At 40.8% G+C, this 26,464-nt stretch overlaps 2 protein-coding genes across 2 annotated transcripts; both read right to left on the bottom strand.

Annotated features, from left to right (window-relative positions):
- Nucleotides 1-344: 344 nt before the first annotated feature.
- slc7a8b (solute carrier family 7 member 8b) lies at nucleotides 345-15,563 on the bottom strand. The gene is made up of 11 exons (XM_039815222.1): nucleotides 14,309-15,563; nucleotides 10,074-10,278; nucleotides 9,270-9,421; nucleotides 7,090-7,215; nucleotides 4,241-4,394; nucleotides 3,425-3,548; nucleotides 3,085-3,188; nucleotides 2,488-2,584; nucleotides 2,228-2,377; nucleotides 1,649-1,826; nucleotides 345-1,149 (listed from the first exon to the last, which is right to left on the bottom strand). Exons 1-11 carry the CDS (start codon nucleotides 14,466-14,468, stop codon nucleotides 1,028-1,030), a joined length of 1,572 nt encoding a protein of 523 aa, XP_039671156.1. The 5' UTR covers nucleotides 14,469-15,563; the 3' UTR covers nucleotides 345-1,027.
- A 3,015-nt stretch (nucleotides 15,564-18,578) lies between these two features.
- On the bottom strand, nucleotides 18,579-25,871 carry prmt5 (protein arginine methyltransferase 5). Its single transcript, XM_039816724.1, has 16 exons — nucleotides 25,668-25,871; nucleotides 25,229-25,347; nucleotides 24,613-24,698; nucleotides 24,288-24,422; nucleotides 24,040-24,152; nucleotides 23,864-23,913; nucleotides 23,582-23,745; nucleotides 23,340-23,501; nucleotides 21,154-21,231; nucleotides 20,685-20,743; nucleotides 20,282-20,404; nucleotides 19,921-20,096; nucleotides 19,489-19,692; nucleotides 19,004-19,114; nucleotides 18,858-18,922; nucleotides 18,579-18,757 (listed from the first exon to the last, which is right to left on the bottom strand). The coding sequence occupies exons 1-16, from the start codon at nucleotides 25,847-25,849 to the stop codon at nucleotides 18,605-18,607; spliced, it is 1,980 nt and encodes a 659-aa protein (XP_039672658.1). The 5' UTR covers nucleotides 25,850-25,871; the 3' UTR covers nucleotides 18,579-18,604.
- Between the last annotated feature and the right edge of the window lie 593 nt (nucleotides 25,872-26,464).

Genomic DNA, 26,464 nt, shown 5'->3' with positions numbered 1-26,464 from the left:
ACAGGTGGATGAAACATTAATGAGGTGGTGCTGCAGGTAGGCAGCACAGTACCAATACCACCACCTCAGTATACAGCACAATGCAACACAGTAAAATACATTATAAAAAAAAAACTAGGCATCCCAGTATCATTTAACGGATACCAACGTGTCAAACATAAGTCAGGTGATACAAATACCTGGGAAAATGGTAACATGTTTAGAAATTAGGTATATGGTCACTATATGCCAAATATGCATTGCAGATGCACTTTGGGAAATGTTTTTCTACCATGAGCTTTCTGTTGATTAATAAATCAAGAAAATACAGCTGCTTTTTGAGGTTACCGCTCTTCAGGCATGTGGACAGTTCATTTTTTTACTACTTCATAGGAAAAGAAGAAGCGCTTCATATTAAGAGAACATGTTTTTAAAAAGGAAAAATAATCCGCCAGCAACCGAGAGATCTGGAGATCTAAGTGCAAGGAAAAGCAAATCTTCATTCTCTAAAGCCATATCTGCCTGTATGTAATAAAAAGGGAAACACTTTTAATGAATCATTCATACAATTGGGTACATAAAGTTATGAGTCCAATAAGAATAAAAACCATTAAAGCATCTGAAAATTGTCATTTTAGTGTTACTGTAGTGAGGTGAAATTATAAACAGCTTGAACAATATATATATATATATATATAACATGCTTATTAAAATATTTCTCCACTACCTCCCAGACCCAAACAGCAAACCACAAAAGACAAACAAAAGGACGTTTTAAATTCTAATGTGATGTCAAAATTTCAGTGTTTCATAAATTCATAGAGTAAGACATATTTCATCTCAAACATTTGTTCCCTGGCTATACACTGAAATGGTGGTCAGCCTTAAGGCCAGTCAAAAATGGAGCTAGAAAGTCCAGTGTTGTAAAACAAGTGAATATGTAAAACAAGTGAATATGTATGCTAATCTTTCTGAGAGTTTTCTTAAAGTGCCTTTTCCTCCCAAAAAAAGTGTGAGACATTGTCTGTTTTTTTATGCACATCATCAATCAGCCGTTTGAGGGCTCGTCCTCATCTCCATCTTTGTTTTGAGGCCCATGGGGCTCCACGTTCTCCTTCATGACTGGATAGACCACCGAACAGAGCTTTTGGCACAGATGAGTCATTTTACCTGATATAGTTGGGAAAGAGACAAAGAAAAACATTTTGATATTAGAGTTAATGGTTCATATTAATATATTAATGGTTAATTTCTTAAAATACTTGTTGGCATGTATCCTGATTTATTTTAATGCTTTCCATCAAACTGGGTTCACTTTTTAAATTAATCCTCTACTTTATAGAGATACAATTACATCTATAGCATATTTCCTTTTATGTGAGTTATTTAAGTTGGATCGTTGTATTTAAAATTGCCCAATAACCAGTGAAGCCGGGTCCCCTTTAATGCTGACAAATGTAGTAAAACTGAACATCTGTGTAACTTTAACCTTTTAACCCATGTATTTAATACAGAACCAAACTTCACACAATTCACTTTTGAAGTGGACAGAGCTTATTTTTACAGCCTATTGGACGAACTCACATTTGCGAGCATCTCAAAGTTGAAATAACATTTTCGAATTCAAGACCTGACATCTTTTGTCTAAGACACCAGGATGTTGCCTTACCAATAGTAATATCACAACCCTGCGGCTTGTTTTCCCAGTATACTCCCAGGAAATATACAGGGACACCAGACATCATAATGGCCAGACCAATACCGCAGACGACAGGCTCAGAGTAAATGGATAAGACCAGCAGGAAGGCCCAGAACAGCAGGTAGATCACTGGCCATATCAGGCTCACCTGGAGGATGAGGGAGAAAAGTAAAAAAAAAAAAAAAAAAAAAAAAAAATATAAATCACATGTGGTTTTATCTATTAAACAATTATTAATACATTTAAGACACCATTTTGATACCTTTCTTTAAGTAGTCAGTGCAGAGCCTTTGCTTCAAAAGATTTGTGAAATTGGATTGTTTGTTATGAACCAGAATTAGATACAAGCGTGGCCTAAAAGTGATCTCTGTAGCCATGCATAGGCCGAGCCATATTATTATTATTATTATTATTATTATTATTATTATTATTATTATTATTATTATTATTATTATTATTATTATTCAAAATTGTTTTACTTCGCTGCTATGCCCTGGCACTTGATTGTTAGTATAAATGGTGGCAAACAAAATGTGTGTGTGTCTTTACCTTGATGGGTCGATGCAGGTCGGGCTCTTTGATGCGCAGCACAATCTGCCCAGCGACAGTGACCCCATAGGAGAGGTAGTTGATGAAACCCACGTAGTTTATGAGGGTGTAAATGTCACTGGTGCACAACATCAGCAGAGTGGAAATCAACTGAATGTGGTGAGAGGTGGGGGGATGTTATCATTTCTGCACAAGGTGAGGACAAAGAGCACAGAAAAGGACAAACAGTAGATGTTGGGTTTTTTGTTCCTTTGACTCACAGTAAACAGTAAAGCTGGGATAGGAGTGCAGCGTGTGACGTGAATCATGGCCAGCAGACGTGGGAGATGGCCTTCCCTCGCTCCGGCGAAAAACAGCCTGAGAGACGAAACCAAAGACCGTTGAGTGCTGAGAGCAGAGCCTGCTGGTGCATGCTTACCGTGTGCACTCGCCAGCCGAGAGCTGGTGATCAGGTGATTATGGAAGCACCAGTGAAGAGACAGGGAGATAAATGGACCAAAACAGGAGTACAATGGCTGCAGTACTTTGGAATGAGTTATTGGACAAGTGGGTTGATCTTACCAGAGCCAAATATGTTCCTAGAGGAATGCAACTTTCTATTCAGTCTCCTTCCCTACAACCTGAAACCCAGCTTGTGGCCTTAGAGATGAGCATTTACACTGCTCGTGCATTTTATTCCGGTTTAGCTTCTCATTTTCACCCTGCTTACGGTGTCTCCATGTACATCTACCAGGTATTGGGCTAAAATATCCACATGGGAACTCAACTAAAAAATTTAATAAAAAGTAAAACATGGCAAGTGCAAAAGCTGTAATGAGAAGAGAGGGAGGACAGAAGGGGGGGGGGGGCAAACTGACCGTGACGACGTGAAGAGGGAGCCATTGACCCCCCCGAAGGTGGAGAGCGCCACAGAGATGGGCATGATCCATGACATAACTCCAAGCAATTTCTCTCCAAATGTCTGGGAGAAATATTAGGAGAAAAGGAGGAGGAGGAGACAACAAGTACACATACTTGAATAGCAGCCACTAATCAAGACATTTTAAAATTGAGAGCAAAAGGGTGAAAAGACTCAGCATTACTAGCTCTAGGTTACAATGAGGAACATGGGTCAGATCAATGTGGTTACAAAGACTAATAAGCTTCTAGCTGCATGCATTGTCTACATTACAAGTTACTGTAGGTCTGTTTTCTCACCACTGCCACAGCATTGGAGGCCAGCAGCTCCTGCGGGCTCATGGCTGTGATGTAGGCCACGTTGGCAGACACATAAACGAAGGTGACCACGGGGATAGAGACGAAGATCGCACGTGGTAGATTCCTAGGAGGATGTGAGACCAGATTGCGGTTCATGGAACATTAACCATTTCGGTGACTGAAGTTTGAGGTTACCATAGAAAAACGTTACTAACCTTGGATTCAACCAGTGAAACATATAGATGCATAATCCAAAACAATTTGTACATTGTAAATGGATGGACTGGTGACAGGGATACGATTTCTAAGTGGTTTATGAACAAATCAGATTTGAATACAATTCTTGCCTTTTTTTTTTTATTGGTGGGATATAACCCTTTTGGATTACATTAGATTGTACAGGTGTACCTAATACAGTGGCCAAACAGTGTATATTAAACATGCATTTTAATTGTGTGTGTGTGTGTGTGTGTGTGTGTTGCCTTTGGTACATATATCAAGTAAAGGATTTTTTCAGTGAGTTTTGTAAAGATGTCTTTATACAAAAAATTTTTTTTTTTAAAGATTTTTTAGGGCATTTTAGCCTTTAATGGAAAGAACAGACAGATATGAAAGGGGAGAGAGGAGGGATGACATGCAGGAAATCTTCTCAGGTCGGACTCAAACCTCCATATATGTGCGCCTGCTCTACCAACTGAGCTAACCCGACCACCAACCATTTGTTTTTTAATCTTAATAGCACAAAACCTTTTTTAATCATTTAATGAATTATGTTATTTGTTGTTTTTTTGTTGCTCTTGCAAAGGTGCATGTTACCTGTATGGATCAACCAACTCCTCTGTGACGTAGTTGAGGAAGTTCCAGCCTCCATAAGCAAAGGAGCCTTGTAGGAAGGACAAAGCTATCTGACCGACAGCGTAGTCTCGGAAGGTCTCAAAGGCGTGTGCTGGCTCCAGCCAGTAATAGTGACCTGTGAACAAAAAAAAAAAAAAAAAGAAGAAAGAAAAATCATGTCAGATTTCATTGAAATTAAGTCCAACTTGATGTGAGCTGCTTTTTTACTACCACACTCTGAGCAGCAGAGGTCACCAGACACAACGTACAATTCTTTTACAGGGTGTTTAAAAAAAAAAAGGTATTTTTATTATAGATGCAGAGGTCTTATAATGTGTTAACTATACATTTCATCTACAACGGCATCTTTCTGGTAATACCAGATCACATAAAAGGTCTAGACAAAAGAGATATTAACTAGATTGCATCTCCAGCTTCTATGTTAAATTGGAATATGAGTGGGCTAAGGCTGAATCCCAATTCTCCCCCTTACCCCTTCCCCTTACCCCTAGCCCTTGTCCCTCGAACCAAGTGGCAAGGGCTAGGGTTGAAAACATACCCCTATGAAATGGGACATCACATGGTTACGGTTATGTCACCATACCGTATTGAGCACAAACTTCCAAGATGCCGTCTGCAAGTGCGTGTATGTCTATTGCATGGGTTTTGACAAGTGTCATATGCGTGTATATATTTTATAGTTCTTTTATGTTCTTATCTGTGTACTACTTAGGTTTGTTTTGAATGTCATTGATGTTCAGAAACACTTTCTTTGTTAATAAAGTAAACACAAGTCGTATGTGTGTGTGTATATTATATATTATATATATATATATATATATATATATATATATATATATATATATATATATATATATATATATATATATATATATATATATATATATATATATATATATATATATATATATATATATATATATATATATAAAAATAAAACACGTTGGAATCACAAATCCCATGGGACCCCGAACCACTTAATATGCAACTACACTGTATATTGTACTACTATGTTTACCTGACAGAGAACGTTTCAGATTCAGAATTTAAATCACTAAATATCACAATGAAAATTTGGAGTTGAGTGAGTGAGTGTGAGAGTGAGAGAGAGATTTTAGTGTTGTCTTTTTCGTCAACAATATTGCATGTGGATATCACCACAAAGTCAGCGTTTATAACGATGGCGCGGTTGTCTCATCTAGTATTATCGTTAACAAAGATAAGATTAACACTTGTGGCTTGACAGTTAACGTTGAAGTATGGATTTGAGTTGCGGGGGTATTTTGGCGACGGTAATGTTATTAGAGTTATCAGTACACTTTATTTTAACCGGACCCAGGGTGAGTCTGATGAAAACTGCTGTCTTTGCCCGGTCAGCTCTGAGATAGTCTGCACTGCACAGCGCTATGGAGGAATACGCTCTAAGATTAGGTCTGATCTGCCTCTGTTTAGAAGTAGTGAATGTAGGGCGCCCAGAGAGCTCAGTTGGGAGAGCGGGCGCCCATATAGAGGAGGTTTACTCCTCGACGCAGCAGGCCCGGGTTTGACAACAACCTACGGCCCTTTGCTGCATGTCATTCCCCCCCTCTCTCTCCCCTTCCATGTCTTCAGCTGTCCTGTCAAATAAAAAGGCCTAAAAACCCCAAGTTCATTGGGTACCCAGGAAACCAAGTGTGAAGTAGATTGGATTAACGGTTCATGAGATATTACACACACAGACACACAAACACCCACACAGACACAACATAAACTCTTCAGAAGAGTGAATTATCTTCGTTCGAGTTTCTACGCGCGAAAGTCACCACACGACACCATTTTCTAAACATAGCCATACTGAGAAATACAGAGAGCCGACAGGCTTAATTAGCTTTGTAGCAACTCATTTGGCAATGGCTTGGATGTAACGGATGTTAATTAATATAAAAAGAAGTTACGCACTAAAGCTTTAAGACAGTGTTTTCCAAACTAGGGGCCAATGGAAGTAGAGGATGAGGTGATTACCAAGAAATAAAAACAAAGCTCCATATTTATTGTGAAATACTCAATAGTTTTTCCTCTTTAGACCTCAGAACACTCCGAGAAGGGAACATCACTCTTTGAACTGCTCACAACTCCGACATCATGCAACACACAGTTGACACTGCTTCACCTTAAAAAGGCTAAAAGCCAAAAAGATTAGGAACACTGCTCTAAGAGAGAGAGAGAGAGACATGGACAGTAACAGAATTGTAGACTGTGTGGAAGAGACCGACAGAGCGAATAATACAGGTAACAAAAGGAGAGTTCTCTGCGCTTCTGCAGACCACAACAATCCGGTGCAACCAAGGCAGGACACAACAGTGCAACACAGATGTCTTCTTACTTAATAGTTAATTAGTTAAGGTGCATAACAGTGACAAGTCACTGTTATGCACCTTAAAGGAATACGCCACCGTTTGTTGAAATAGGGCTTATCACAGTCTACCCTGGCTGTAGATAGGTGGGCCGACGCATTTTTTGTCTCAGTGCAAGTAATTCGGTTGTTTTTTTGTCTTTTGTTGGCTCACTTTTACTCACAACATGCTAACCGGCAACATAGGATTCCATTCACTACGCTAAGCTAACTAGCGGCGGCGCTGCCGGTGTTGCACCGGACTAAAACTATGCATGCACAAAAAATGCGTTGGCCCACCTATCTACAGCTAGGGGAGACCGTGATGAGCCCTATTTCAACAAACGGTGGCATATCCCTTTAGGAAATAAAACTATTAAGTAAGAAGACATCTGTGATGCACCGGCAATTTTTTTATTTATTTTAGAGCGAATAATACCTTTGCATATTTGGACGACACCCATGACTATGATGAGACCCAAGGCCAAAAGCTTGCCGGCGGTGAAGACATCTTGGATGCATGTGGCCCAGCGCACACTGTAGCAGTTCACCCACGTCAACAACACTACAGGACAACAAGAGAAAAGTTATAAATGATATCTGTTGTCATGTGAGGAATACAACCGTTCCATTCCACTGACCTACAGTATGCTCCTACAAATAACATGGTGCAATCTAAAAATGTGAACAATTGACTTGAAGCATGCAACTCAAGTAGTGAATTTCACCCACTGCCCTTCTACATTGGGTGTTGTGAAAAATGAGTCAATGATCAATTATGCTAAATGTTTGACACTTTCTATATTAAAGAAAAACTGTACCATTTGTTGGAGCTGCAAGAATTGACTAGAAACAGGTAAATGTATAATGCTGTTTTACATCATAAATATTAATTTATTGCAAAAGCATGGAGTTAATGTATCTTAATGACAAACGAATACACATTTAAAATGTGTTAAATATTTGTTTGGCCTTAAGCCATTTTGTTCAATTTTAATAGATTGGTCTAAATTAATGAATTGGCACAACACCTATTAACCTTTATGACTCATCTTCAGGACCAGCAGTAGTGAGCTACAGTAAATGAGACACTGAACAGAAAAGCTCGTCTGGTGGTTGAAATAGTGTCCAGAAGAGTTACATCTTAAGTTCAGTAGGTTCTAACTGGGAATCACTGGAGGAGATTATGGGTTGTGGAAATAACATTTAAAAACCAAATTTTTTTTGCAATTTCTAACTTTGGGTTGGTTACCACCTTCTTCTGTATGAACAAGGTGGTGACAAGACAGTTATTTGTATTCTGACAATGTGTTTGGAACACATGTGAAACTAGTCCAAACATTGCATGATGCATGGATTCACCCTTTTCACCTAAATAAAAGCCTGCTCCAGTAGAAATATAAGAAAACACTTGCAAAAACCATTTGTATGACCAATCTTAGAAACACCAAACAAACAGTGTTTCACTTTAACAGGCAGGGTAAAAAAAACAAAAAAAACACAGGGTTTGCTTTAACATTAAGGTGGACTCAAGAAATTTAGTATTGCTCTTCCATGACTTGTTTAAAAGGTGCTCTAAGCGATGTTGGGTGACGTTACTCGTTGACGTTCAAAGTATTTTCAAACAAAACGAAGACTAGCCTGCTCCTCTCATCCCGTTCCCTCCCTTCTATGCTTCAGCGCACTAACCCCCCCCCCCCAAATCCTTCTTGTCAGTTATTGGCTTAACACTGGAACACGGTTTGTGTATGTTTGCATGTTTGTTTTTGTTGGAGTTAGTGGACCCTAGGCTGTCTACAGAGACCGCTGTTTTTTTACAGTGTGTTCTGGGGACCGGCAGCTCGCGGATAGGGAGGAGATGTTTGCTGTATGTGACACAAAAAATGTTGTAGCCATAGCGTGCCATGGTATAGCAGCGTTGTAAGGCTGTACTTAGGCACAGTGGCGCTTGGAGCTAAATGCTAAAAACACATTAGTTTAGTGTATTAGCATGCTAACTCATTGAAAATCCTAATCCTTTACATTGTTTTGAGATATTTCAGTTTGGACCATGATGGTGGGCCGACAGACAGGCAGGGATATCCTAAATGTTCATAACCAGTATGGCTCAAGCTCCTACAACAGCCCATAATTAAACTCATGCATTATTATTACAGCATATTTTGTTACCTGGTACATTAAATTTCAGTTTGCACTGAGGCTTCCTGTTCACAATTTGTACCAAGCTTGTCATCAAGCTCAAACCAAGATTACTCAAATTATCTAACTTGAATTATTTGAAGATATATATACACACACACACAACTGTTTTACAGGCTGGGTTGTACTCTTGTGAGTGCTGCATTTGGTGTGCATTCACTGACAAGCTAAATAGTTTTTGCACGGCCTCATTCACGGCCTCTAGTACACACTAACCAACAGTTAAATCTGCCGCCTATAAGGGTTTCTTTTGACAGAGTTGAGCATCTTTGAGAAGGGTTTTGACAAAATACAATACATTTACCATGTCTGAAATTATTCTTCAAAGTGGGCTTTTAATGATGTGTCATGATCTGTATCTGTTAATGCACTAGCCTCAACCAATAGCCATTTAATCATCGGTTTAAATGTATGACTCACTCAAGCAGACACCAGCCAGCAAGCGTAAGCCACTCTCTGGGGGGAGGCAGGAGGGGAAGAGGGGCTGCAGGATGTAGTTTGAAAAAGTGAGAGCAATCACAGCCTGGTTAGTGGGGTAGATAACCAACACTGCAATCCACAGACGCAGAAACCTGCAGACAACACGGGAAGGAGGTTAATGAGACATAGCCACATACCACAGTCAACAGCTCAACAGTGTGAGAGCATGCCAGCCCTCGTTACCGCAAAATGTATTGGAAAAAAGAAAGTTAACCATATTAGCGAAGTGCATTATAGAAATGCATTGGGGCATTGTTGTTAAAGACAAGAGAAATTAGTGAAACTGGGTCAGTGGCAGTCTGGGATGCTGGGAATACAAAACACAATACATTAGAGAGGATTTAATTATATGGTGAGCATGGTTGTGGAGGAGGAGGGATGGGGACCGGGTTGACAGGAAATTCTCATTAATTAAAAACAGGTTTGCTATGGACTTTTTTTAGAACGCTTGTGACAGAATACTACATGAACTACACGGAATTGGAACACAACTTTACAAAACATAAACCCAAGTTACCATAAACATTTGTTAAAGCCCCTTTATGTACATTATGAGACAATCCCAGTTAACTTTGGTACAGTATGCATTGCTTCAACACTTTACTCAGTGTCCTCACGTCAAATTTGTGTAGAGGCTGACCTATGGCTTTTGGGTTTTCCACTCAGTCTGCTAAAATCAGATTTTTAAATTTACACATAAGGGCTTTAATCTGATAATCAGACAAACCGCTTATTTGTTCTCACCCTGCCAATCCTCCAAAGATGTCCTTGATATAGTAGTAGTCTCCCCCTGACTTGGGGATGGTCACGCCTAACTCTGCATAGCAGAGAGCACCAATGGCTGTGATAACTCCAGTAATAACCCACACAATGATGGCCACACCCACGGAGCTAGCATTCTCCAGGACCCCCTTTGGACTCACAAAAATCCCTGATCCAATGATGTTGCCTGAGTGAGAGAGAGAAAAAAAATAGACACAGAAGACAGATTAAGGACCAAAATCAGACAGAGTTGAATGCTCAGGCATATCAATGTTAGATTTTTACAGGAAATAAGTGACCTGATCTTGGCGAGACAGTTAACCAAGATCAGGTCATTTCTTTTCTCTGCAGACTAGAAAATATCATCCGTGCTTTTATCTCCTCCAGACTAAATTTTTGCACCGCCGTTTATTCTGGCACCAGCAGGGGAAACATCCAAAGACTGCAGTTGATACAAAATGCTGATGCCAGGCTTATAACTTGGACTAAGAGAAGTGACCACATCACAGCAATCCTTGCTACCCTGCACTGGTTACCTGTTGTTTTCAGAATTGAGTTAAGATTTTACTGCTTGTTTTTAAAGCCCTGAATGGTTTGGCTCCTGCCTATTTATGGGATCTGTGAATTCCCTATGAGCCTGAACGCTGCTGAGCGATCCTCTGGCAGGGCCCTACTAATGGTTTCAAGATCTCGAATGGACAACAAAAGGTGACCGGGCTTTTTTGCTGCCCGGGGCCCCTCAGCTGTGGAACTCCGTGCCTGAGGCTCTCAGGCTGGCAAACTCAGTATCTCACTCATTTGACTCACTTTTATGGCTTTTTCTTAACAGATGGTATAGCATGGCAATGGGAAAAAAAAAGTCACTCATCTTCTGTATAAAGAAGCATAACATTGCATATATTATGCTCATCAAACAGCATGAAAACAAGCTTAAAGCCACTGAAACAGAATTCAGGCTATAAAGGGAAAGATACAACTTCCTGTCACATGATGCTCCATTTCCTGTAGTGCTCATGTTTTGCATCCGATACAGAATTACCTTGGGCTTTGTATTGGTGTCTTGGGGCTCAGTTTCCTCATTCCTGGGCTGCGGCTCAGTCTAGCCCTGGTCCACAGTGCAAGGCACACACTACCGGCTCATATTATTGTTTCACATTGGGCTATAATAGTAATTCTTTTAGCAGCCTGATCCTGCACTTGGGACTAGCCACACAGATATCCCATGTTTCCCAAGAAGATGGCATAAATGAGTTTATACATTTTGTGCAATTCTTGGGACCAACAAACAAATGAAGGCAAGTATAGTGGCTGGGAAAAGATGAAGAGTGTAGTGCACCTATGACACTGGCCAGTGCCTACCCTGATTTCATGGAAATAAGGTCCTTGCCACTTTGTGCAGTTTGAATGTGTAGTGACAATTTACAGCAAAACAGCATCAGTTGTCACTTACTGAATGTATGGGCTGTTAAGCTTGGGATTAAAAGCAATTATGCAATGGTGACAAAAAGACAGCACTTGAAGCCTCACTCAGCAAGTCCAGGAACAGAGACAGTCACAAGGATTATATACATTATGAAAGGATTAAGTTGTAAAATTACTACTGCTCTTTTTTGTTACTAAATTTGGTTACGGTTACCTTTCACTTTTTGAAATATGTGTATCACATTAATTTGACTAACGATAAATACATTTCAACATTATTCTTCAGATGAAAACTTATTTACCCATTAAAATCCATACATCATACAGAGGCCACCACAGAGATCAGGATTTAGCAGCTTCTTGTCAATAAAGCAACCACACCCCAACCATGCTTAAGATGGCAATGGGAAATACGGTCTCTATAATGGTGGGCACTATCATTAGTGGGATTGCTTTTTATTGACATTTCTTTCTTTTTTTTCTCTGCATGTATGGGAAGTAGGCACCCGACAAAGCAGGATTCATGGCAGCCAACAGCTCCCTGGAAACATGAAAGTGACCATGAAACAGCCTGTGAAAGATGTACGAGTACGCTGTCCAGCAATCACAGGGAGAGATTATACTTAGTAGAAGGCTTAACCTTTTAGAGTGCAATGTGAATAGTTGTGTTTTAAGTCATTGCAGTTTGATTCGGCCACATTTTCTTTACACATGTAAAGGAAGACGGTTCAATGACATCATGAAAAAAAACTTTCAACATGCATTTAAAATGAGAAAAATATTACTTGGGTGGCTGGGATCTATAAAATTGGGCTGGATTAGTCCAAATTGGTGATTTATGACAATCTGTAAAATATCTGTAATGAAATCCAAGTGAAACTACAGTGGGTACAGAAAGTATTCAGACCCCTTTAAATTTTTCACTCTTCGTTTCATTGCAGCCATTTGCTAAAAATCAAAAAAGTTAATTTTATTTCTCATTAGCACCCCAGCTTGACAAAAAAAAAAAAAAAAAATAGAAATGTAGAAAATGTTTGCAAATTTATTAAAAAAGAAAAACTGAAATATCACATGGTCATAAGTATTCAGACCCTTTGCTCAGTATTGAGCAGAAGCACCCTTTTGAGCTAATACAACCATGAGTCTTCTTGGGAAGTTTTTCACACCTGGATTTGGGGATCATCTGCCATTCTTCCTTGCAGATCCTCTCCAGTTCCGTCAGGTTGGATGGTGAACGTTGGTGGACAGCCATTTTCAGGTCTCTCCAGAGATGCTCAATTGGGTTTAGGTCAGGGCTCTGGCTGGCCAGTCAAGAATGGTCAGAGTTGCTCCGAAACCAATCCTTTGTTATTTTAGCTGGGTGCTTTGGGCCATTGTCTTGTTGGAAGGTGAACCTTCGGCCCAGTCTGAGGTCCTGGGCACTCTGGATGAGGTTTTCTTCCAGGATCTCTCTGTACTTGGCCGTATTCATCTTTCCTTCAATTGCAACCAGTCGTCCTGTCCCGGCAGCTGAAAAACACCCCCATAGCGTGATGCTGCCACCACCATGTTTCACTGTTGGGATTGTATTGGGCAGGTGATGAGCAGTGCCTGGTTTTCTCCACACATACCGCTTAGAATTAACACCAAAAAGTTCAATCTTGGTCTCATCAGACCAGAGAATCTTATTTCTCATAGTCTGGGAGTGCTTCATGTGTTTTTTGGCAAACTGTATGCAGGCTTTCATATGTCTTGCACTGAGGAGAGGCGTCCGTCGGGCCACTCTGCCATAAAGCCCCGACTGGTGGAGGGCTGCAGTGATAGTTGACTTTGTGGAACTTTTTCCCCATCACCCTCCTGCATCTCTGGAGCTCAGCCACAGTGATCTTTGGGTTCTTCTTTACCTCTCTCACCAAGGCTCTTCTCCCACGATTGCTCAGTTTGGCTGGACGGCCAGGTCTAGGAAGAGTTCTGGTCATTCCAAACTTCTTCCATTTAAGGATTATGGAGGCCACTGTGCTCTTAGGAACCTTGAGTGCTGCAGAAATTCTTTTGTAACCTTGGCCTGGTCTGTGCTTTGCCACAATTCTGTCTCTGAGCTCCTTGGGCAGTTCCTTCGACCTGATGATTCTCATTTGCTCTGAAACGCGCTATGAGCTGTAAGGTCTTATATAGACAGGTGTGTGCCTTTCCTAATCAAGTCCAATCAGTTTAATTAAACACAGCAGGACTCCAACGAAGGAGTAGAACCATCTCAAGGAGGATCAGAAGAAATAGACAGCATGTGAGTTAAATGTGTCACAGCAAAGGGTCTAAATACTTATGACCATGTGATATTTCAGTTTTTCTTCTTTAATAAATGTGCAAAAAAATTCTACATTTGTTTTTTTTCTGTCAAGATGGGGTGCTGAGAAATAAAATGAACTTTTTTGATTTTAGCAAATGGCTGCAATGAAACAAAGAGTGAAACATTTAAAAAGGGTCTGAATACTTTCCGTAGGCCTACCCACTGTAAATGTATGATTATTTTGTTGCCCGAACAATATCACAAGGCAGTACAATAACCTGTTGGACTTGTTTGTTGTTAACAAGGGCCTCTTACGTTTAAAGTAGCCTATGTAGTGGAACGCAAACCCATTTTGAATTCAGCATTTAGCCCATTATTTAAGCCCATGTACTTAAACAATAAAGCATGATGATACATACTGCTATATGAAATTAATTATTTATACAGAAAATTGTTTTCTTAAAAACTTGTGGGAGCTTCACTGCCTGAGGGTGATATTAACAATTACATCCCATGTAGGCCTACTTACCGATTATAATGGCACAGGCGCTGACTAGGCCGATCTGTTTTTTCAGAGCCACCCCAGAGCTTCCTCCTGCATCTTTCCCCACACCCGAGTGGGAGTCTTGGGGCTCCGAGTGACTGCCCCCAGCCCCGCCGCCGCTCCGCTTCCTCGGACACAAGGTCATCCTAAAGTCCTGTTCAGCGTGCCCCCCTCTTTTGTGGGCAGCCTCCCTACTAAGCCTACCAATACAGAAGTTTTTTTTTTTTTAAAAAGGTCTCCAACTCTGCAATTATATCTCCTGGACAATTTTGCTCTGTTATTTCTCCACCACTTTCATATGGCCCATTAAAGGTAAAAAATGCCTAGGGCAGTTTACGTTACAGTAGGCACGTGCTAAAATTAGAAACCAGCATTAACAATTCGAAGGACGGCACGATGAACGGCAGGTTTAGATAGTGACCACCACAAACAGTCTAAATAATTTGAGTTTGTTAAGCAAAATGAGAAGTAACGATAGCTTAAAATCTCGTAAATATATGTGGAGTTCAAATTCACCGGTTTAACATGTCTCGCGGAGTTTGTTCCCTGTTTAACCAACAAGACTGCACTTAACCCATCAGCACTGACCGCATGGCCTTTGTTTTGCTGTACAACAACTCGGCAAATGAGGACAAACCTTTTCGGCAGCTGTAGTGACTCGAACCCCCCCCCTCCATCCCCAAAAGCCCCCTGTTAAGTGACGGACTTCATGCTCGACATCACTCCTGTCGGTTAGCCTTGATAACAAAAGACCTCCAGCTGACAGCCTCGATAAATAGTTAAAAGCTGGTTATTTTAAAGCAATCGTCGCAGCCCAAATTGTCAACACGTCCCACGCCCCGCCTTCTGTAGTGAGGACCCCACGAGCTCCGTTGTTCCCATTGACAAAAGCTTAAGAATCACCAGAAACATCTACAGAAGAAGAAAAAAATGGATGTAGAACTTCAAACATATTCCAAACATACAAAATAGCCTACTGCTTGTTTCAAATGAGGGTCCTGAGGCCTGTAGCTACAAATCAAGATCAACATGCTCTGGATTTCTTTCAGTTACCTATCTGAAAGAAAACCTGTCCCGCATAAACTGTGTCACGACGGTGGTTAACTAGTTCAATCAACCCAGGGTTTCCCAATCCAGCGAAGCGCGTTCACGTACAGGTGTTTGCTCCATATGACCAATCGCAAACATACCAGAGCCGCATATTTTACATAAGAAGAGCAAACTATAATTCTACATAAATATGAAAAACACAGATACGGTTTTACAGGCAAAACGCAATGCAGTCGCTGCTTCCTAAAACAGGAAGGAAAGCTGGCAAAAAAAAAAAAACAGTCGACACTGTGATTGCGTAATTTATACAAGGCTTACTTCCCCATCAGTCAGGCACAAGATCTGACCATAATTACACTTGTGCTTTCCATAAACTGTCTTTAGCCTATTATTTCAGTTGCAACCCTGGCAGCGCCGGCCCGAGCCTTTTGGGGGCCCTAAGCAGAATTTGATTTGGGCCCCCCACCCCTCCCTCCCACCACGCGGAGTCACCTGTGCTTGACGATTACTGACATAGATGATTATTGCTCCCCCAGAAAATTTTGAATTTGGTAGATGTGATTTCCTGTATTCTGGTGCATTTTGGGGATGGTCAGCTGGAGAAGGGCAATACCTAAATTTGTTTAGATTCATAGCCTTTTGCTATCCCTGATTTTTTCACAAAGAATCTGATTCATGATTTAAATCAACCCCCCCCCCCCACACACACACACTTAAAATTAATCTGCAGATAACAAATGACAAGATCTCACACACACACACACACACACACACACACACACACACACACACACACACACACACACACACACACATGAGGCATGTATAGCCTACCATTATGATTATTCATGCCAATTTTATGTAAATATTGGTTTGAGTGTTTTCCCTATCATTGTATTGGGCGGGCGCCCTCTGTGAAAGAGTGAAAAAATGATATTATGCTATATATTGAACAAATTATATAATAATGCTATATATTCAACAACACTAAACGGATGCGTGAGATAAAGCAGTTTTCTCACATACAGGTAATTCACTTCTCGTTCCTCAGTAAAAGTTCAATTCATTTTACTCGCGCAACCTTGCCCGTTTTCACCTGTTGCTGAGTAATGTACATTAACATGTTTGTGTATCACTCATAGACTGTTAATATTATATACAGTCTATGGTATCACTATGGCAAATGTGCAGGGGGAGGGCTGGGCCCATTCGGAACTACGGGAGCCCAGATGGGACTGTCGGCGAATGTTAACAGGGAAAAACAACACTCGGTTGGGGGCCCCCTAGTGGCCAGGGGGCCCCAAGCAGCCGCTTATGCCTCGGGCTGGCTCTGAACCCTGGCAGTGGTAAGCCATCATGGGAGCAAATAAAAAAACATTAAAACATAATTCAAACCGATGTGCGCATTGGCAACACACGGCTCAAGAAGCCGACAACTAGCCTATATATAATTCCCTCCGCTGAAAATCTATATAATAATACCCATCAGGTAATGTTGACGGGTTTGTCGGTCTCTAAATGTTTAACTTTATGAGCGCCTCTCTTTCTCCGCGCACCCGCGCGCACCGAGCTCTACCGGATCTTCTAAAAACGGTGACGCCGTTATCAACCGAGTATTGATTGGTCGGTAGGCGGTGCTTTTATACCGGTTGATCGCTAATCTCCAAAAATGTGTTCATCATAAATTACCACGGCGATTTAACCCGGTAACAAGTGATCTGCCGTCGTGATACACAAAACCCTGGGTTGAACCTGAAGTTACCTCGTTAACGCCAAATCTACATCTAAAAAATTAGGTCAAATGATAGTTTATGGTAACTTTTAAGTGTAAGTTTATCAATTTATTATAATTGCCTGCATAAATATGCTTAACAGTGTAGGATCTTACATGGTTGAGATCTGTATGCATTTTTCCCCTCAATTGCTCAAGCATGCAAAAAACACTAAAATCCTTTTTTGACCCCAGTTGCATTCCTATCTTAAGCAACTGTGACTTGTAAACTGTACAAACTAGTGCAAGAAACATGATAAGACCAGACAGGGCGTGTCTTTGTGGGCCTACACTCAGACTCAAAGAAACGATAATTTCCAAGTAAGACTTTGCAAGGCACGGGTACAGAATAGATGTGTCAGGAAGTGGCGCCAGGCTCCAGAAATGCTCATGCTGGCAAACAATCATATTGAGCCGGATCTGTCAGCTGTGATTGAAGAGCATATTTAAGTGCTTTTAGTTAAATTGCTCTCGACAAGCACTGACACCGAAACACATTTGTACACTGCATTATAGTTTCAAATTTAGATTGGATGACTAAGTTTTATTACATCTGACAGGCCTAGAAGTGCTGCAGTACAAGGATCCTGAGATAATGAATTTCTTCTCACAGCAAAGTAAATTTATACCACCCACCTCCCAGTTGTCCCTCTATTGGTCTACTAAACATATTAGGTTAGGGGAGTGGAGTATACCATCGATTTTGAGTTCTTGTGGTCCAGCAGATTATCATCTGAGGGTGCCATCTACTGGACAACCCCTTACAGCTTAGTTTGCCATCTCATTTAAACAAACTAACACTGCTCCTGTTCCATTCTAAAATTATTCAATTATTCAAACATTTACAATAATTTACATTCCGATCTGAGCATAGTGGTATCAAACAAAGTGCAGAGAATATGGAGAACATTACAGTGTTTTTATTAACATAGTTCAAACATACAGAAACAAAATAAAAAAAAGGTATGAAGGGACAGTCCCCCAACAATATGGTATGTGACCTGATCTTAAACTTCCTCCGACCCTCTAGTGTTGAGGAGAATTGTGTTTTTATCAGTATGCAAGTACTGGTAAGGAATGTGTTTGGTAAGGCAAATGTTCTGTTGGATTGAGCGTGTATGTATGTCTGCTCAGAACAGAAAAAAAAACAAAAACCACACATTAAAATATAAACCAGTGGCGAGGTGTTTGACCTAATCTGGATGAGCCACTGGCACAGCAATAATACACTTTGTGTACCGGTGATAAGACTCCTCAAAAGCTGGTTTATCCAATCAACTTCTTCATTGCCGGCTCAAAAAGTGCCTACCAATAGTCTTTTTAAAACCCAGATGCACACTAGCAGTGTCGCATCACAAGTTCAGGTTTTAAATGTGTTTATAAAAAGAGCCTTTACCTGCCACCAAATTTTACAGAAACGTGTGTGTATGTGTGTTGGCGGGTGTGCTGATGAGTCATCTTCACAGGCCGATTGTGTAGGAGCGTCCTGCTGGATTGTGGATGGCAGAGCAGGAGGGCTCGGTCACGGCCCATTCATACCACACCTTCTTCCCGTTGTTACAGCGCCAGAATCGCACTGTGACATCATCATCCCGGGATATAAGGATGGGTTGCTATTGGAAGGAAGTAGGAAGGATTCATTTGTGAATATAATTATGTATACCGTTACATTTAGAAGACCAAAGTATTTTATTGACTGGGTGCAAAACTTACTTTGAGGGGGAAGAGGATGGGGAACCAGGAGAACATTCCAGGTGAATGTGTATCTGGTTTTATACCTGCCACAAACACACAATATGAACATTAATTTAGATCTAATCTTAGCATAACATGACTTCCGCTTTATAAAAATGACTTACTGAGTGTGACGTCTTTGTACAGCGTGGTCTCAAAGTAGCCAGCAAAACCATGGAGCACCGAGTTACAACCCACGGAGAATCTGAGGCACTGGTACCGGTTATTGTTCATATCTGAAAGACGACAGATAGGGCGGTCAACATCTTGTCACATCATGTCAAAGTGTATAGTGTATTTTTCTTGGCGTATCAGAAACAGAATACTTTATTGATCCCCTCGGGGAAATTATTTTGTTGCAGTTGCTCACAGTCACATTCAAGGTAAAATAAGGGTAAGAAAAGAGCAAGTCAATAAGTGCATACAGTAAATAAGTAACATAGACAATAAGACAAATAAAAATGTTAAGTAGAAGTGAGATTAGGTTACAAGTCACATTAGGTTAAAACGATTGTTTCAATGGATTTTACAAATTCAATTTTAGTGCAGTGTACAGTACGAATACAAGTAGCAGAACAAGACTTTTTGAGTTTAGTGTGTTTGGGTCTACCTGTTGTGGGGTGTCTGAAGGTGAAGCACGGTTTGGGGTCAGCCAACTGGTGGAAGTTATGGAGGCGCACTACGTAGGGCGTCTCAAAATGGCACTCTGGGTCCTTGTCACGTTCCCGGCACCCCCGCACTTCGTTGTAAAGCTTGGAGGAGGACAGGGGAGCTAGGAAGGACGTGTAGGAACAGGGGATGCTCACTCCATCATCTGAGAGTGACAAGAACAGATGAGGAAAAGGGGAAAGAAAAAGTGATTTGAGATGCAAGGAAGCATGGAGGGTAATGGAGGATGACCAATGTTTTTCCCCTTTTTTGTTTAATGTGGCAAACAACGGAGGGTGCTCTGCATTTACAGCGTCTACATATGTAGTTGATCATCAATAAAAATAAAAAAGGGAAACCAAGATAGTTCACTTTAACCACACCACTGAGGTACCTTTTAGAAAGTGCTGGGCTCCATCTAAGCACTCAGGGGAAAGTTCGTTGTCACCAAATGATCCCAGCAGCTCGCTGACGATGATGTCGGCTTTCTCGGGTGCTGCCCAATCGCGCATGTCACATGACACCACTGTCACCTGTTCACCCCACTCCTCAAAGCGCCAATTCTCCAGCCTAACAAGTATGGACCAGTTCAAATGTTTGTGCATGGAATCAATACCACGGGCATTTCAAATGTCTGGGCTCTACAAATTGATTACGATTTATTTAGACGATAACAGTTCAACTGCAAAGGCCAAGTATTCGCCTGTGAATATTTATTGGGCACAGACATGAGCTTTGACATATATTCCACTCACGTGATTACAGCATTGGGGTTTTTCTCCACGGCGTACACCTTCAGCTTCCTGTCTGCCTGTCTAGCGGCGCGCAGGGATGCATTGACCAGGGGACCCCTACCTGCTCCCAACACCATCAACACCCTGTGAGAAAGAGACATCTTTTTTGAGGCTGCCGGCCAACCCAATCAGGGAGTGAAACTGGGTGTCTGCGTTATTGTTTCCAAAAAGGTCTCAAGACTAAAACGCAACCCCAGAGTTTTCAAACTAAAACTGTTCAACTACTAGAGATATTTATATGGAGCTTTATCAGGGGTAGAGTGTGCAAAATGTAACCTCAAGGTATGAATCATTTTCCAGACTAACAGCAATTTAAGAATTCAAACTATATTGTTAATATGCAGATTTGGGTGCAGATACTCACTGAACGTTGGTGTCTTTCTGCTCCTCTGGAACTCTGTCAAGTAGACATTTATATACAGCCTGTAGACAAGGCAAAAACAGGAGTGTCAGTATGTCGTGTGTCTCGTCTAACCCAAACTTCACACTAAAAGAAACATGTCAGTGGTGTGAGAGCGCTACACAAGTGACAATCTGTCCTGTCCGTACAAGCTCTCCCTTCCGTTACAAATGTAAACACTGACTGTAGAGCAAATCAAATATTTTAAAAGTAAGCTCAGTGTAAGAATTGCCAAGATAACTACTATAAATATGCCACCATTTATACATCTGCTATCAAACCTACTCTATCAACTCTATAAATAAAATACACTTCACAGTAGGCTACACAATGAGCCTGCAACTTAAAGATACTACACACAGTGTAGATGCAGTTTCCAAATTCACAACATACACAGAGTGAGAGATGTGTGTGATGTGAACGGCTGACTTACTTGTTGGTACTGGGAATATTTAATAGGATCCTTCTCAAACACTTCATATGTCTGAGACTCCAGATTGTCCATGAGTGGCTAAAGGGAGGAGAAAAATACCTTCAGTTTTCATCATCAAAAGGTAAAAAACAAAACACTTCCAAATATGTTAAAACAAATAAATCATGTGTCAAATGAATTATCTCCTGGCATTTTTGGCCTGCAGGAGACAAATTTGTCACAGCAGTTTCGTAATTAACAGAAAATCTTTTTACACTTATAATTACAGGAAAGATCTCTAACGCCAGTAAAAAAAAAAAGTTACTTTGGGCCAGTAAATACAATTAGCCAGTTGCTCACTCAGGCCAATCCTGGAAAAATGAAAACAATTATTTAAAGTGACTATATGTAACTTTTAAATTTTTCTCGAGCTCGGTCATTTTTCATATAATGGTCTTAAATGACCTGTAACAACAAACAAGAGACCAACAGTGAAAAGAACGCCATTTTACATAGTTTTAGTAAGGCATCTGCCTGGGTTTGATTTCTCCCGCGAAGTCACAGAATGATTTGCGGCAGGTAGACGGCACTACAGTAACACATTCTGATGGGTCACAGATTTCTTTGTAACACCGGAAAAGCCTGTGTTAGCGTATCCAGCCAGCAGAGCCAGGGAAAAGGAAGCAGGAGATTTCTTTATGGGAGAAATGGCCTTGCCTCCACATGTCCAGGCTACCTCACAGAGACCGTATATAGAACCTCATCACGCGTTCTGCACCGTGTGGAGACAGACATCGACATCAGTCACCTAGGGGCAACAGGTAACGAACACCGTCCCATAAACTAATACTCCCCACCTCCCGAAACATAATGATATTAAAAATAAATGGATGATTTAAAAAAAAAAAAAAAAACGTTCATAGTGTCCATCAGTGATGAGAGTAACTCGTTACAATTCAGTGGTTGAACTGACTGCAGAGACGGATACATTTGCAACACCGACATTTTCCTGAGTTGTTTACGCTGCGTTGAAGCGAGCTGTCCAGTCACTGTTCCGTGGTCAGAACCAGCACCAGAGACGCTAACTGACAACATCTGTGTCCTGTCAGTGGCGACAGCAATGTGACCGAGCAACTGACAGATAACATGTCGGAAATTAATGTTTAGTCTTACTACACGTAATATTACATTTTATAAGCGGTGGAAAGTAACAATAGCCTACAGTTTGCTACTTTGATTCAATTTTAATTGGGTATATTTCATTTAATCCTACTTATTAGGCTACTTCTAGTCCACCACAATTGCACGTTTTACGTAACTATTTATTTTATAGCTTTAGTTACTTTGCAGCGTCAGATTAATAATACAAAATAATATGAATAAATGATGATGTATTAAAGTGGATAAAGATGACTTTGTTGACCCCGTGGTGAAATTCACAAGCTACCTGCCAAGAATACTTCGGCTTTTATTTTGGTGGAAGTAACGCAAAAGTAGTGTAAAGCATTACAAATCAGAGACAGTACTATTGTAATATAACTAATTACTCTCAAATGACAGTAACTAGTAATCTATTATGTATTACATTTTGGAATTAACTGAGGTGCTGTAAAAAATGTATCTGCTTCATAATTTCTGACAATAGCTGATATATTTGAGTTCAGAACATCGGTCTAAATATATGCTCTAAATCAAGCATTTCTACTGTATCAATTCGGAGATTTTCAAACCTTGGAATAGCTACATTTATAAAACATGAGGTGCTATAAACAATAAATTCAGCTATGCTCCCAGCTAACACACTTGCATAACATTATGCTACCGTGGAAGTGTGGTGCCATTTTGAGCCTTGTTAGTGATATAAAATAGCAATTTATTTTACTCTACCAGTGCCCGAAAGCCTAGCGTTAAGCTAATCACCGTTTGTTTCAAGCTATAGACACATTTGATTACCATCAAAACATATCCCAGAGAACAGTTGACTCGGTACAAAACATAGTGGGATTTATGAGGTTTATGCATAGGGTTTATGACAAAGATGTGTCATTAACCCCTAGGTTCATTTTGTGCCGGAATTATCCTTTAACTCCGAAATGTTTTATTTTATTCCAGGGGAGCATGCCTCCGGACCCCCTAGAGGGTCTGAGGTCCGCCCCCCACCACAGTCTCACTAAATACTGTGGGAAACACTATGAGCACTTCCTTACCTGGAGGGGAGACTGCAGGTAGTCTTCATAGCCCTTGGCGAAGAGCTCGTAAGCATTGGGTGCAGGCCGGTTCTGGTTAAGGTATTCCAGGTACTGCAGGTAGGACCGGAAGTCCTTCTCAGTGTGGCGACTGGTGCCTGTGAAGATGAACTGGGCCTCCAACTGAGAAAATAATTGTTATTAATTGAAACAATTCTGCATTTGGATGCAGATTAATTTCAGTTGAATCTGTGGAATGTTACCTTGAAAAGACTGAAGATTATTCGCTGATGGGCTTTTGACAAAACTGGGAAGCCCTTCTTATTGGTTAGGAAAATGCTGGTGGGAAGTATGGCTGCTTTGATAGGTTCCCCAAGCCACTTATCAATCACAGCGTCTGACGGCATGTCTGCTGCAACTTCAATAGCTTCAGGAATAAAAAAATAAAAAATAAAAAGTAAATTTTCAGTAGCAGACACGGCCATAATTATTTCTTAATGCACTGACTTTGCCCCAGGCTGGTGCTTCACAATGTGCTCTCTTACCGAGACAGATCCTCTTGTTGTAATCACAAAGGGTTCTAAATGAGTGCCACCTAAAAGGAACAGAGGCAAGTAAACAAAATGAGTCACGATATTAAAGGAAATCAATAACAATGACAAGTATTTTAGCATGCAGACAGCACCAAACTGCTCAGGAAGTGGACCGCTGTGAAACTAACCAGCCCCAGGTCTTCTCATCAACACTTGTGTCTTCGATGCAAGTGCTCGGTTCATTCTCAATCAGATCTTCCCGCATGTCCTCTGATGCCATCAGTGGGACACGTATCCAGAACTAATCAGACACAGTGGACAACAATCAGACACAGTGGACAACAACAGTGATACATTCAGCTGTCTATCTGACTTCTCTGCTAGATAAAAAGCAATCTACCTGTGCATGTAGAATTTTGTTAATGCTGTGTCTTACATTTGAGGTGTGGTGTCCAGTGTGGATGTGGTTTAGCAGCACACGGGCTAAATTGGCACAGTGAGGGCCATTTAGAGGGATCATGAACACAGGCAGACCTAGGTAGGCTGAGAAGTTCAACTCCTGTGCCAAAGCCTGGAGAGAAACACAGGAAAAGAAATGAGAGAATGACGGGATAACACAAGGAGACAGATTCAGAGGGGTTGACAGGAGAGGCTGGACAAGATAAGTTCACTCATGCCATAACATTTTGGGATCAAAGAACCCTTTTAAGCATCAACATCCAAAAGTACATCAAAGAAATTGTCCAAGTGGAGGAACTTACAGCCTCTGAGTTTCTGCGCTCTGTCTCGATTTCTGAATCTGCGTCGATCCATGGAGAGAGCTTTCCAACAATAAGAGTATTCCAATCTAGAGAAAGCACAATGGATAGTTAAAAAAAAAAAAAAAACAACACTCAATAACATACCAATTTTATTGGCCCCATGTTTTGGGGCAATGTTGAAGCTAGCATTCACCTGCTGCAATAGACAGATCAATGGGGAAACGCTATACAGCCACCAAGTCACACAAATTATTAACAATTCAACTAATCCACTTTTTAATACATTGATATTTGTAGCTTGAGCTATGTCATACAACTACGATCCATTGGTGATTTATTGTCTGTGATACTATATACACCTTGTCTGCTTCATGAAAATTTCTTTTAAGTTGCGTTGTCTCGCTCTGTGGTTCCTATTTTCTAAAATGTTCTAATGTAAAGACATTGAACCTCTGCTTCGACCATCAGAATCACCTATCAATGTATCTAACGTTATCCATCCATCCATCAGGGGCAGCATACAGGGGTATAGTTCTCTTATTTACAGAGAGCGTAAAATAAGTTATTGACGACTAATGGCTGATATGATAGAAGATGAGAGGGTAGAAAGACAAACCTCTTCCGCACAGCAGCAGGTCTGATCGGGTATGGGCACCGGTTCGGGATTTAGCTGGCTCCAACTCAAACTCTCTCCTGAACCTCGAGTGGAACAGGGGCATGCACAGGAAGTCAAACCTGCGCACCAAAGAAAAAAGGCGCATCATTTTAATATTGATATGATTTATAATGTCAAGTAGAGCTGAAACGCAAAACTGTTCAGCCAACTTCATACTAACATCATAACCCATATGAGTATAATAAACATTTCACACCAGTACCAAGCATCGTTGTGATTGGGCACGTGCTGATAATTCACCGGCTAGCTTAGCAAGCATCACGCACTGCCATTATGCTAGCAAACCCACGCACGGGCATCGTGCTAGCAAAACAGCGCGTTTCTCTCGTAAGCTCACTTCGACCAAATAAGAACTTGCGGGGTGTAGCACTCTCCTCACCCAAGTTTGGCGACCGCAGCTAAAGTGTCTGCTACCTCCGGCACACAATTCAAATCTCTCCCGCAAGACACTCTGCTCCCCGTGCTGCCGGACGCCATGATTTCAGCCGACTGAATGGATACGTCTGGGAGCTCTGGCTTACGAAGAAACCGACGCCATCTTGGATCTGCAAGGACGTGCATGCTGATTAAGTCAAGCAAGTTGATGTGGACCCAAAATGGCTTCGCAAGTACATCAGTTGCATTTCCCGTAGATTACCGCGATAACTGTGCATCCACGGTCTTTAGTTTATGAATTGAATTGATTGGTTAAAGTGCATGCCATATAACCGCGACGTCAGAGGCCATGTTGGGATTGTATTTTATATGGACCTTTTTTTGCATCTGGAACAAACTCCCAGAAAACTGTATCTCAAAGATTTTAGTTGTGTATGCTGCCTTTTATAGGCCTAATTGTTTATTTCTTACTCTGCACTGTAACTGCTGTTATTGTAGCATACCTGTCTTATTCAAGTTTAGCTGTTTTTATATTCTCATTAACGAATGTTTTTTTTCTTGCTCCATTCTTTACGTGTTCGTAGGCTGTATTATTGCTTTGTCAACAAAAACAGATTCTACAATGTCCTCTGTCAATTGAAAAAATAACGACAAAGAATTGTTTTGCAAGACAAGTCATTTTTTTATGTTGTAAATAAATGAAGTAACAGTAAATAAAATCTATTGTCAGAATAATTTGAAAAACTCTTATTTGAATTATTAGGCAGTTCTGTTGTGTAGCGGGTCTCTGGGCCATATTCT

This window comes from Perca fluviatilis, chromosome 11 (assembly GCF_010015445.1).
Source record: "Perca fluviatilis chromosome 11, GENO_Pfluv_1.0, whole genome shotgun sequence".
Lineage (NCBI taxonomy): Eukaryota > Metazoa > Chordata > Actinopteri > Perciformes > Percidae > Perca > Perca fluviatilis.
This window is presented reverse-complemented; position numbering and strand designations above follow the sequence as displayed.